This window comes from Lepidothrix coronata, unplaced genomic scaffold, assembly GCF_001604755.1.
Source record: "Lepidothrix coronata isolate B3197 unplaced genomic scaffold, Lepidothrix_coronata-1.0 Scaffold20, whole genome shotgun sequence".
Taxonomy (NCBI): Eukaryota; Metazoa; Chordata; class Aves; order Passeriformes; family Pipridae; genus Lepidothrix; species Lepidothrix coronata.
Window position 1 is genome coordinate 6,833,721 of NW_016690200.1, and position 14,155 is coordinate 6,847,875.

At 46.6% G+C, this 14,155-nt stretch overlaps 1 protein-coding gene across 5 annotated transcripts in view; it reads right to left on the reverse strand.

The window, feature by feature from the left end:
• Positions 1-14,155, reverse strand: part of PLXNA4 (plexin A4) — a 449,429-nt gene that overhangs the window by 74,107 nt on the left and 361,167 nt on the right. For all 5 annotated transcript variants that reach the window (XM_017807798.1, XM_017807799.1, XM_017807801.1 and 2 more), the window contains 2 exons: positions 6,523-6,619; positions 3,032-3,222 (listed from right to left, as the gene is read on the reverse strand). In XM_017807798.1, the coding sequence (XP_017663287.1) occupies positions 3,032-3,222; positions 6,523-6,619 (288 nt within the window). The remainder of the gene's footprint in view (positions 1-3,031; positions 3,223-6,522; positions 6,620-14,155) is intronic.

Genomic DNA, 14,155 nt, shown 5'->3' on the forward strand with positions numbered 1-14,155 from the left:
AGGAAGGAAGGAAGGAAGGAAGGAAGGAAGGAAGGAAGGAAGGAAGGAAGGAAAGAGGTTTTTGTGGTTATTTTTCAGGAAAAGAGGAAGTTTCCTAAAAGATGAGAATGAAAATGAAATTTCTATTCCAGGAGAAACCAGTATTGATTGTCTCAGTTGGGGAATCAACACTGAAAACCTTTAAAAAATGGCATTTCCCAAATATTTTTATGCTGAATAATTAATAAATATCTATTCAAGCAAAGTTTTTCTGTTTAAAAGATTTATTTTGCTGATGTCAGTTAATCCCCTCCTGATAAAACACTATATCAATGATGCCAGAAGGCTGGAATATATCACCATACCAAATGCAATCTCACATGTTCTGAAAATTAAAAAAAAGAAAGATAAACTAAAATTCTTATGGTTTATTTTGTTTCCTATGTACTACATGTATTTTTTAAGAGAACTGAGTTCCCCATGGAATATTTTGGTCCTGTTTGTGGCATTAAACTTGCCATCAAAAGGTTTTTATTTGTTCTGGTAAGGTGGCTGTCAGGTAGGGGAGGTCTGTGGTTAATTAGGGCTCACCTATGTTTTGAAGAGCTCAAAAGAGGATTTTTTTTCTCATATGAGTCATGTCTTTACCCTGAATAAAGCAGGTGCAGTGGTGAAAAAAGAGGATCTTGCTAGAAAAGCCCTTTTCTTTAGAACTAGGGGTGAGTTGGAGACCAAATTTTCCCTGCAGAAGTCACCAAAAAAAAAAAACCCTCAGTGGAAATACCATCCTCTTCCTAGCTCGGTCTAAAGCCTGAGATTTTAAAAAATTCTTGCTATGACTCAAAAAAACACCGACGGGAAAATTCCCAGAGTGAAGCCAACAGAGCAACTCTGAACCCTCCCCGTGCAATACTTAATTTGTGAAGGCCAGCTACAAAAATCACTCATTTCCTTAAAACAGGAGGGCCTGGGATCCTCCCGGGAGCACGTGGGAGATGGTTTAACCCCATTTCATTGCGCTCCCGTAGGTTCACACAAGAAGGTGTTGCCAGGCTGTTTTCACAGGGGGAGGGAAGGAGCCTGTTCCTATCACAGGTGCAAAAACACGGAATGAGACCTGTCAGTTTTGGGGGAGGAAAACACAGGCAGGGAGACAAAACTGCCAGGAAGCCTCAGCTTTTTCTCGAAGACCCCAGAGCTGCACCACAATTTACACCCTGTGCTGGTGTCACCTCCTGCTTGTCACTCTTAAAGGGGGTTTTATGGCTCAGCAAGTCCTTTAATTTCCCTGAGTGGCTCCATAAATGCAGAAGTGCAGGTTTTGGGGAGCTCTGTGTTCGGAGGGGGGAGTGTTTGTGGCCATACAACTGTGAGTTCCTCCTCCTTCCCTGCGCAGATCCAGCTCTGGCTCCTCTCCAGACTTGTGGATGCTCCCCCCCTCCCCAGCTCCAGGCCTACCATTAGCTGCAATATATATCCAGTCACTTGAGATTACTTCCATGCTAATGGCTCAGGAAAAGGCTTTCCAAGAGCTCTTTATGGTTGCACCAGACAGCTGGAATGTTTCGGGAGCGAGGGTTGCAATGATCCACTGGAGCTCTGGGAGCTGCTGGAGGAAATGCCAGCAGAATCAGAAGGAGGAGCTGTAGGGTGGAGGATGAGGGGTTTTTCTCTTCAAAAAGAAGTTGTAAAGGTAGGGTTGGGGTCAAAATATGGCAGAGAAATGTGGGTGGACTCCAAAACATCCTAACACTGCATGTCTTTGTGGTTTGGACTTCTGCTTTAGTTGACCATCCCCATACAAAATTCTGTGAATGTTTCACAAGGTCTGAGAATCTTAAAATATTTAGAAAAATATTTCTCCCAGCCCCCAATAATTTTCAAGGCCTCAAAGTTGAGTATTCAGATAAAATTCTCCATTCTGGCTGGCTGGGCTTGGTTCCACAGCTTCGGGTGGTTCAGGTGGGCTCAAAATCACCAGTCTCAGATAAATCCAAGTGTGGTGGAGACCTTCGCCTTGGAAACACCAGAATAAGCCACAAACATCAGAATAACTTAAAATCAAACAGTTCAGCTGAGTGAGTACTTTGAGAACTGATGAATGACAGGAAGATGTATTGAAACACAGTAAGAGAAGTTCTTTTCAGTGGCATCTTTGGTCTTTCTATCATTTTATGTCCTCTTCGAACCTTTTCCCCATCTCTTCCTTTGGCCCACTCAATAGGAAACCTTGTAAAGAACAACGTTATCCTGCAGGTCCTTCCCCCCAGCCTTTCCCTCATTCTCTCTTTATCACTTAATAGGACAGTTCCCAACTTTTCTTAATGCAGGATTGTTCCTGCCTCCTCCTTGAGCCTTCCAAGGGGAAACCTGACAACTGTACAAGGCTTTGTTTGCTTTATGGGGGCTTTTTTTACCCCTCAACACCAGCCAGGCAAACAGATGGGCTTTAATTTGCTGGAGTCAGTGGAGTCTTGTTTTTTCCTGGACATGGACTCTGTCCATGTCATGCTGCCAGGAAACATAAACTACAACCATCTCCCTTCCTTGACCTCCTGTCAGCAAAGCTCAAACCACTCTGGGATCACTCAACATCTCATTTCTCAGCCAGAGAGGCTGTTTCAAGAGACACTTGGGCTCCTTTGATTTATCCTCACACCGACCATTTGAGATGCCCCAGAGCATCTTGTCTCACCTTCAGCTGTTCCTCTGGAAGGCCAAGTTCTCCTAAAGGCTTGCTGTCACATCTACCAGCCCTGTGTGGGCAGGTCAGATGCTCTGGGTTCCTCAGCTTGCACCAGCAGACTGTGTTTGTGCAAATGAATCACATCCACATGGACTATGGCATGGGAATTCTGACACCCTGGCTTGTAAACACCTGGAGTTGTGTGCCTGCCTTTGAAGGTCACCATGGCCTCCCATCCCCAAGCCTGGCACAGCAGGACTCAGCCCTGCCCTTCCCATCACCAACCCAAGCCCGAATCATGGAAAATCGACCAAAGGAAAGGGTACAAGAGGGAATACCCCATCTTCTTGCAGATCCATGACTTACATCCGTGATCTTGGGGTTGGTGCACTTGCCCTTGGTGCTGGACAACTCCAGCCACTGGCTGTCCTGGGCTGGGCAGTGCTGCTTCAGCGTGCACTGGTTCTGTCCCTGGCACCAGCCACACTCGAAGTCGGGGTCGGCTTTCAGGCAGAGTCCACAGCTGTCCCTCATGGCCCCACACTTGTACAGGTGAACTGCAGGGACAGGAAAACAGCCTGAGGGATGCAGAAAGCATGGGAGAGTGGTGGGATGGCAGAGGGAAGGATGAAGGGTGAGAGACAAAGGAAGGTGTTCCAGGCTGCTCGTCCCAGAGTCAGGATGGGAACTCTCCAAGGGGGTGAGCAATGGGGCAATAAATGTGCACATCCTTCTCGAAATAAGCTGCACTTATTAGAGTTCACCCCCCAGGAAAGGTATTTATGGAAGCTGAGAGCAGAAGGAAGTTGAAATATGGAGAGGTTTGGGGGAACTGTGCTTGGGCAGTGACTTGGCCTCAGTCCCTTCCTTTTTCAGAGACTGAATGTCGTAAAGTGTCACCTATAACCAGCCTCAGCCTCAGCACTTCATCCTAAAATGATTTTCTAGACCAGGTCAACCCAGAGCTTAAACTTGGGGATTTGTCCAGGGTGAAACTACCCAGAATTGCATGTTGAGTTGATGCCACTCAGGTTTCTTACTTAATAGAAATAATATTAAATTAATCACACATTACATACTATATATTTCTACTATATATTAATATATAGTATAAATACAAACATATTATTTATTAATATATAAATAATATAATATAAAAATATATTATATATAAAATAATGTATATATAAATATATATAAATTTATATGTATATATAAATATAAAATATAATATTTAAATAAATGTAAATATATAGTAAAAATACTTAATAGTAAATACACAATGGTTCACTCTGAGGCTGAATCCAGGGATTCACAATCAGCCTTTCCCCCTTCTCCTGTTCTAGAAATTCAGTCTGCTTTACATTTTGAAGCTCTGAGCTGATCCCCCTCTAATACAAGACAATGATTAATGCTTAGCTCCAGTTTGGGCTGTTAAGTGATTAGAAGCACTCAGAGCTTCTTCAAATAAAGCCTAAAAATGTTGCAGCCCTCCTACAAAACAAGATCATGTTATTTATCCTTATTTTGCAGCTGTGTAAGCTGAGGCCTGGCTCTCACAGGGGACTGATAAAAGAATTGTCCTCCCAGAAGATGATGATGATACAATCAAGGCTCTCAGACTTGGGGGTTTTTTTTTCTGTATTTGTGGGCATGTTGGGGGATTTCTTTAGGAAATAGGGGATTTTCCCTCTGTGCTTCTGTTTTGCTGTGCCTGTAGGTGACCAAAGCTCAAAGGCTCTGGATACATGTCTTGAAAAGCTCTGTCTCTTCACACCTGGACCCAAGAAGTCAGCAAGTATTAGCCAGTGCAAGGAAAAGCTCAGAAACTCATTATTTCTCTAGTCTGAGTGCAAGAAGAGTACCCCAAAAAGTACCCCAAAAAAAAAGCTTGCAAAGCATCTGTCACTCACAGTGTGCCACAGACTGTGAGGATGCAGCTTTTTCCTTAATGTTCTCTTAGATTTCCTCAAATTTGCTGAGTTGTTCTGCTTGAGATGCCCCCAGTGAGCATCTCTGCAGGCAGTTTGGTTTAGGTTTGGGGTCTCAGCCTACCAGCCCAGCCTGTGGGATGCTGGATGTGAAAGGAGTGGCATCTTGGTGACCTGAAGGCAGCTCTCTGTGTCCTTAAGAGCACGTGCTAAGCCTACATGTGGTACATCCATGGGCACAAGCCTAAGCTCTCCTCCTGATCCAAAACATGATGACATCATGCAAACTACTCACTTGGGATAGTCACCAGCCAGTGACACTTCCTAGATTTTTCCTAGTCACTACTTACAACCTTTTGGCTTTGAATAACCCAGGAACTTGTAAGTTCTTGGGTAGGTTCCTGTGTCAAGGACTTAACACCACAAGATGTTTCTTGGCTTCATCTTCTGGTCTGGTTTATGTTCCCAGCACCCAAAGACACAATCATCGTGATTATGAGCTTGATTTTAATCCTACATCACCTTGGACAGTTCAGGACTAACCCAAAAAAAGGCTTCACACTTGGTGTGGACCATGTTGTGTCAGGAATGCTCAGTTTATAATGGGAGCAGAAAACTAACCAGGACTGGGGCAAGTGCCCAAATTCTGACCTCCAACCCACATTGCTGAAGGTTCTCACAGTCCATGGCACTGTTTGGGCCCATGGAAATTAGCAGTGTCCTGGCAATGCCTTGGCACAGCTTGGAGAGCAGGAGACAACTTCAGCATGGAGGGAGAGCAGCAGTTTCAACATGTTACTGGATGCCAAAGCTGGACAAGGTCTCCAGCCTGTTGTGTTTAATGAGTGGATTCAACCCTTTAACAAGTTTGGAGGGGAGAGTGCAGGACCTTCAGCATCCAGACTGGTGATTTGAATCCAGTGGCTGTTGGAGAAAGACATCAGAGAGGTGGGAGCAGGGGGAGAAGGACAGGAAGGGGTCAAGGCGTGGGAAGAAGAGTTGAATTGTGTACTGCTCTCCAGCTTCCATATGGTGTTGGTGGGAACCTCACCCATCACCCCTCAGCATGAGGGTGGGTGTGAAACGGTGTGAGAGTAGTGTGGGAGTACCTGATGGGGAGGGATGGAGTGGGAGAAGACGTGGAAAGTGTCCAGGAGAAGGTAAAGAGGGAGGGAGAAACTTCTGAGAGGTGGTGATGTGAGAAGGAGAGAATCTGCAGGTCTGAGCTGCAAATGCAGAGCAGGCAAGAGGAGGGGTTGCCTGGGAGAAAGATTTCAGGGTGGATGGACAAGAAGGAAGACGAAGAAGATGTGGATGGACCATCCATCTCCAGCAAAAACCCCTGCTGGATGTGCAGGGTCCTTCTGTGATGGGCACATCAATCCTGTGCCACCAGAGGTGGTTGAACAGAGCCAGGCTCTGGGCAGGAGGTGCTTTTCAGACCTCTTCTCATTCTCATTTTATTTTGTTCAGAATGTTCCCACTGGTGAGCTGCAGCCTTTGTGCCCTCCCCTCTCCCTTCCCCTGTTCATTGCTAGAGCCTGGTCTCCTGGCATGTTCACTTGAAGAGCATCCCTGCAGGAGCAATAAAGAGGGGGAGAAACCTGGAGAAGGAGGGGCATGAAAACCAGACACAAAAAAAACCCACGGGGAGAAGCGGGAGGCGAAGACGACGAAGGGAGAGGGAAAGCAACACAAGTGGGAGGGAGAGTCGCATTTCCCAGGTGGAATGAGAGAACTGGAGGGCTGGGGGGGGCGAGGAGGACACAAAGCACACAAAAATTGGTGATTTGCAGAGTGTGGAGAACAAGTGTGTCTGTACCAGACAGCACAGGGAGATGGTGGCGGCTTTGTTAAGTGTAGGGGAGCGCTGCTGCCCGTTGCTAAGGTTACCACTTCCAAGGACAAGTTGAAATAACTCCTTACCTTTGTTCTGTGCCGGGTTGTCAATGTTGAAATTCCCGTTCCACACGACAGTCAGCTCCACTGGCAGGCTGTTAATCTCCATCCCTTCGTAGGAATACTGGAAGTGGGAGAGGAAAAACGAAAGAAAACCCCCAAACACAGACTTACAAAGTGCCCAGAGGTGGGGAGGGGATGGAACAAGGCAAGAAGTGCTGCTTAATGTTGTGAACAAGAGAAGTGGAGCTGTCAGACACCTTCCTAGTCACCATCATCTTCCACAATGCCATGGAATGCTCTCAAAGCTGTGGATCTCAAACCATGCCCCTCTCAACAGCCCTTTCAGCCCTTAGGGGAATATTCACAGAATCACAGAATTACAGGTGTGGGTTGGAAGAGACCTTAAAAATCATCCAGTTCCACCTCCTGCCATGGGCAGGGACAACTTCTACTATCTCAGGTTGCTCCAAGCCCCATCCAACCTGGCCTTGGACACTTCCAAGGATCCAGGGGCAGCCACAGCTTCTCTGGGAAACCTGTGTCAGGACCTCCCCACCCTCCCAGGGAAGAATCTCTTCCTAATATCCAATTTAACCCCATCTTCCTTCCACTTAAAGCCATTCCCCCGCATGTGACAACTTGGAAATCCACCTTCCAGGTGCTGAGAACAGCTCTGGAATATATTTTGCCAACTCTTGGATGCATTTTAAGGTGTAAACAACACATTTTGGGTCTGTCATCCAACTCTACCTCTGCTATGTAACCCACAGGGGCTGAGCACATATATGGGGTTACCTACACTAGTGGTGTTTTGAAGGACTCTTGGAAGCTGAGTGAGGTCTCAGAAGTCAAGGAACGGGCACATCATGGAAAAAAAAAGGGGAAAATGGAGGTTCTGTGTAATTATAGACCTGTCAGCCTAACTTGGCTTCCCTGAATGAAAGTACATCAAATTATTAAACAATCAATTTATAAGCACCTGCGAGATGATAAGGTGATAAAAATCAGCCAGCATAGATTTGTCAAGAACAAATTGTGTCAACCCAATCTAATTTCCTTTTTGACAGGCTTAATGACTTTGTGGATAAAGGGAAAGCAGCAGATGTCATTTATCTTGATTTCAGTAGAGTATTTGCTACTGCCCTACAGGAGATTCCCATAAACAAAGCAGGGAAATATGAACTAAAAGAACCCACCATAAGATTTATGCAAAAACTGTCAGAAAAAAAACCAAAACAGTCAGATAATTTCATGGCAGATTGGATGTTTCAAAAGGAATTCTGTCCTGGGTCTGGCATTTCTCAGTATTTTCACTACTGACTTGGATGATAGGCTACAGATTTCATGAATGACACTGTTCTGGGAGAGGGTGCAGGGTTAAGAATTCAAAACAAACTTGGCAAATGGGAGAAAAACGGGCCAAAATCAACCACCTGAAATTCAAAGCAGGGAAATAGGGTCTATTTTGCAGTAGGAGAAATCAATGCAAACAACTATGAAATTGGAGTGACTGGCCAGTGCTGCAGGACAGACGGGGGACTGCTGAGGATCATAAACAGACTGAATCAGCAATGCCATATTGCTGCCAAAACCCAAGCAATTCTCACTTGGGGATGGACCAAATAGAGTTTGTCACATATGTAAACCCCGGGATGCAAACATTTTTCCCTGCTCAGAACCAGAAGGGCTTCAGCTGGCGTGAGGAGTATCCAGTTTCCAGCAAATGCATCCTAAAAAAAAGCCATAGAAAACTTCAGAGAGAGTTGGGCAGATTTAAACAAACACTTGTCAAGGACAGTCAAGGTTCACAGAGGTGGCCTGAAGGAAGGAAAGGGAAGCTGGTCTCTGGAGGCCCTCTCCACTTGGAGAACTCTCTGACAGCGCTTTTTTTTTCAGCTAAATTTTAATTTGTCTTCAGCCAGTTCACACAGGGTTCACTCAGTTGCCCCTCAGATCCCACTGCCAACCTCCATCAACAGCCTCCATCCCACACTCCACCAAAAGGCAAAAAGCCTCATAAATGGAGAGGAGATGGTTGATTAAAGGACAGAATGGGAACAAAGCAAGAAGGGTAGAAACATTCCATGCCTGCTACTGTTACTGAAGGATTTACCCTCCTCAGACCAGGAATCTCCCTCTGCACTGGGATCTATGGTGGGACAAACCCCCACTTTAAAAGAAAAAGATGTTTTCCCCACTAAAAGATTAAATATAACTCAGCCAGGTGTCTGCTTTGGTTGGGCACATCTTAGAGAGCAGTGAGGACTTCCCTACAGCCTAAAGTCTCAATGTGATTTTCCACAGAGATGCCAAAGCTCTGAGCCTTTACAGGAAGTTTTTCCTGTATCTCTTAATTGCCATATAATTGGGAGTAAATCATAGATGGTGATTTCTGTCCATTACAGCAGAGTGAGAGCTGGTTTCGCAGTAATTCCTCTTTGGACAAACTAAACACAATTAGCCATTAATCTGCAAAAGCCTGTGATTATGATCTGGTTGTGGGGTATTTATGGGTATAAGCTTTGTGGTTTCCATGGAAGTAAAGAGCAGCCACAGGTTACCCTTTGCAACAGGGCTGTTCCCTCCAGTCTCATTCAGTATTTGCATTTTTATGACACTTGTTGGTGTCACTGCCAGCGAGATGCAAGATGATGCAGAGCTGCTTGGACTCACACCACTGGCTGTTCACAGCTTTTCTGAGCTTGGGACAAGGATGGGGAGACAGGAGTGGGAAGGAGAGTGCCTGAGAAGCAGTGGAAAATTAATCTTGTGCCACTCAGCAATGCCTGCTCTGCACAGCACTTTGAAAATGCTGGTTGGGAACGGGAAAGGGGATATCCAGAACTCCTGGTCACCCTAAAATCAGATGAGTCTTAGGAAGTGCTACATTCTGCCTCCCCCAGAGCCTCATGTGTCTTTTGGGATTTACAGAATCATGGAATATGCTGGGTTGGAAGGGACCCACAAGGATCATTGAGTCCAGCCCTCAGCCCTGCACAGGACCATCCCCAAGAATCACACCATGGGCCTGAGAGGATCATCCAAACACTCCTTGAGCTCTGTCAGCCTTGGTGCTGTGCCCAATGCCATGCGGAGCCTGTTCAGTGCCCAACCACCCTCTGAGGGAAGTTCTTTTATTTAATATCCAACCTAAACCTTCCTTGACAGGACTTCAGGCCATTCCCTGGGGTCCTGTCACTGATCCCCACAGAGATCAGTGCCTGCCCCTCCTCTGCTCCTCATGAGAAAGCAAAAACCAGGCAGGGCTGCCAAGGGACTGGTAGCTGGAGTGCCCCAGAGCCTTTCATCCCAGGGAGGATCCCAGTGCCAGCAGCAGGAGCCCAGCTGGGAACTCAGATCTTATCTCACCTGCAGCACCAGGAGCAAACACATACTAAGCTTTTTAACTCAGTAGGCTTGATCCAGAACTGGAAATGGATAAGAGGGAATAAGCAAGGGGATCCCTGTGGAAGAGCCCCAAGGATGAAGCCAGGAATGAGGACGCTCACACTGCCATGATCTGATCAGATGGTTTTTGGGCTTCACGGCAGCGAAACGGAGCGATTTGCAAAGTACCGGCGAGCAAACGCTCTGTCCTCTGCAGACCACAGGAGCTGCTCACTCATTGTGACCCCTCTTCAAAGCCCGCTGAACTCAACAGGAGTCTTTGAAAAGGACTCACTCAGCTGTGACAATAAGATGGAAATGTGTTCCGGGGAAGAAAAAAGGGATGGTGCATCGATCTCCGGGACAGTGGAGCTTCCCAGGTACTCCTGCTGGGAGTGTTCGCACCATTAGGGCTTGGCTGGACACCTTCCCTGCCTCCAACACAGCAAAACTGCTCAGAATGTGTAAATCTGACCCCTAAACCTGCCAAATCTGGATCACAGTCATGAAAATCAAATCGAAGCACAAAATTATGGGCAGTTCAGAGGGCCAAACTGAGAATGCCAAAACTCTGCTAGAAGGAGCTGTTGTAATTCACTTGAACTCCCAAGTGTCCTTTTTTTTTTTGCCTCTCAAACTCTTTCCTTGTATCTGATACTTCTGCAGTTTGTGCAAATCCATATCCACCCTTGGCCACTTGCTGTATCCTGGGATGTGTCAAAGGGTAAAGCCCTTGGGTAATTTGGCTTGGCCACACTTAGGATGACAAATGAAGAGTGACTTCATGATGCTTCCCCTTTGTATTTTAAGAATGTCCAGCAGTGGGGGAACATCTGCAGACAAAAAGCATTTTAGCAGTATTTTAGTGTTAGTCTGTTTTCCCTGACACTACTTTTGTGATTAAAGCTCAGTCCTGAGGATTGATTTCTGTACCTGGCTCTGACAACAACTACTTTTATGAACTTCTTGTTCACAGTCAACCCATCTTCTTGGACTCTTTGCTTCCCAGAGCTGGGGCTGAATTTTTGTGTCTGGGTATCACCCAGGCCAACAGAATTCGTGTCATGACTGGGGTTTCTCTGTGAGATTTGAATGTAGACAAGTGATAATAATGCATCAAAATAATTGAGAAGCAGATGTGCAAGGCTGGTATTCCTGCCCATGGCAAGGAGTTGGAACTAGATGATCTTTAAGATGCCTTCCAACCCAAAACCATTCTATGATTCTACAACCCACAGCCCTGTGCTTGTCTTTTGACCACCCATAACTGTCTTTTCCCATGATTTCTGTGAACAGAACTCCTTTTTTTTTCCCAGCTCTGCTTTTTATTGGTTTTTGGTTTTTTTTATCACTTGCTCCTCTGTGAGCCACACCACAGAGTCCAATGCCACTGAGATCTCTTGCCGAAGTGCAATGATGTGACAAATAGAACACCCTTGCTTTCCTGTCCCTAAGTCACACAGCACTTTCAGCTGCACCACCTCGGGTCTCACGACACACAGACCTGTGAAGGACTTGAGACAAATTATCAGCAGGGATTTTGCTGCCAGGAATCAGTGCCTGCTCCCTGAGTGTGCCAAGGCCAGGGGTGGGCAGGCTTACACCACCCAAGGGTATGGGATTAGTCACTGAAGCAGGGAATGGCAATAATCATGGCATGCTCAGGTGGGTCATCCCTTGCCCATCTCCCTCTTCCTCGTGCCAAAGGCTGATAATACTGGGCTGATTGCAAGTGCTGGGGCTCCCACTGTTTCCCACTGGGAAGATTGCTCTCTGCCCTGATGCATCCAGCAATTTCAGCCCTTCCTGCTGACATTTTTACTTACTTATTTATATGTCTCCTTTGCTCCCCTCCCTTTTCATTTCCGCCCATCACTCCGTGTCCAGGCTGTTGGCAGAGCTATCACAAGTGCAATAAGGATTGGCAGGTAGGGCACCTCTGAGTGATAATTGCATGCCTTGGGTGGTGTGACAGGGGACAAAGCCCAGAGCTGAGAGTCTCAAACCACTTGACAAGAACAATAATTGTCCCGAATTGTGCTGCCTGCGGTGACTTATTGCTGTTATCAAATGAAACATCTCCAGGAAAGACAGGGAGAGGGGCAGATCTGAGTCCTGACTGGGCTGAGCACCCAGGGACCATCAGAACTGGATATGACATCCCTGACACACCACGAGATAGGCTGGTCCCACCTGGGTGTCCTTAGAGCACCCTTAAACTGAAGTTGGAGCCACTTAGAAAGGTGCCTGCCTAAGATGGTTCTGATCCTTGGTGTAAACCTTGAGGGATCAGGAAATGTAAGGCAAGAGTTAAGGCTTGTCCCTGATTCTATCCTGTGTGAAAGCAGGAAAAAATCCTGCCTTTTGCAAAAGTTATTGTGCAAGAGGCAAATCTGAGCTCACTGGTGCCTAATGTGTGATGGGAGGGGGTAGATCTCGAGGCTTAGGATGGAAAACAAGGCAGGAGCGATTGCTTGGCCTAACGTGCACCACCACCAGACCTGCTGGCAGGACAGCATCCCTTCGGGGACACACCATCACAACACATCCTCCCACCCTCCTTTGGACCTTCTCCAAGCCTGCAATGCAGGTGCTACGTTCAGTGCCTCCTCCAGCAACTGTGCTGAGTGAAAAGCTCTGCCGAAGGGGGTTGATTCAATTTGCAAACAAGCTCACTCGGCTGTTTCTAAAGCCAGGTGACCCCCGGAGCAGAGGCTCATTGTATCGCAGTGGCTCCAGGCTGAATGCTAATTCTGGCAGGGAAGGGAATAATCATGATGGAGACATATCTCCAGCACTCCTTCCCTATTGTCTGTGTCCTCTGCCACCTGCTCAAACAGCCAGGGCTTCTCTGTTCCCTTTTTGTAGCTGTGTGAATGTTGCTTTCTTTTGTCTGGCTCTCCCTTCCACATCTCTTTCTCTCAGTGTCTGGCAAATTCAGAGCAACAATGAAATAACATTTCTCAGAAATAAAAAAAAAAGGAAGAAAAAAGAACTCAAATCAGAGTTAAAGGACTTTCAAAAGAAAAGAGGAGAAAAGGAAAGGAAAGGGAAGCAAAGAGAAGGAAGAGGAGGAAAGCGAGGGAGAGGGAAAGGGGAGGGCAGAGGAAAAGGGAGAGGAGGCAGAAAACAGCACAGAAAAAAGGGTTGATTTTATTTCCAAACGAGCCTCTCTTCCTGGAGAAGAAATAGATCCACCTGAGCCACCACCAAACGCGGGACAAGCATCCTACAGACAACACACAGCAGGGAGGTCATGGGGTGCCAGTGCCTTGGCATCAGCCCTGAGTCTCTGCCCTGCCACCCTCTGCAGCTCTGGCACAGCCTGGAGTGTTCTGGTTCAGCAAAACAGACATTAAAGATCAAAATGGTGCAGTCACAGCACTCAGGCATTCCATGAGGAAATCCAGCTGGGGACTTGTGGAACCCCACTTCTCCAGTCCCAGGCACTGGCAGCTTCTCGGGGCTGGCAGGTGGTGTGGGAATAGTAACCATTGCTTCTCAAAGCCAGAGACATTTCTTGGGTCCCACAAAAGCTGAGACTGGCTGAAGTTAATATCCTGCTCAGCCCAACTATGCTTAAAATCATCCTGAGATAATTCATGCTAATGCCTATGTGTACCAGAGAATTCCTGGCTCTAGAGGGTCTTTAAAGGTCTCACTTCCCTGCTAAGGCTCTTTGGACAGATATATAATCTCTACCCATGTCCATATAATACCCCTTTTTCACCCTTGTAAAAGAAAATACTTTTTTAAAAAAGTGTAATACCTTCTTCTCAGGCCACCTATTTCTGCGAAGCCTCAAACCTGGAAGCCCACAGGTCATTAACCAGTAATGAAAATCAGGAGGAGGGAGGGAGAGGGACAAAGAAACAAATAAAAGAGCCTCATTGGGAAGTTGATTGTTTGCAAAGGATCGTAAAATGTGCGAAGTGCCTGCGATGTTCAGCTGGTGCCTAATGCAGCAGAATATGTTGTGACAAGCAGTGCCCAGCGTGGAGTGGCAGAGCCGCGGTGAAGTGGCTAAAGCCTGTAATTAGCTCTTTGACTAATAAATCATCTCGCAGCAGCAGCAGTGAAAATGACTCAGATGCATATCTCGGAGACATGAACCTCATGGAGAAGACTCTGGAGAAGTAGAGATCGCTATTGCAGGTAGGAACAGCTCCTGGCAGACGACTGATTTGTCCACAGAATGGGCATGGCTGTGGTGACAACGCTGTCGTGACTCACACAGGCTCCCTGGGAGGGGGGTCACTGGTCCTGCACT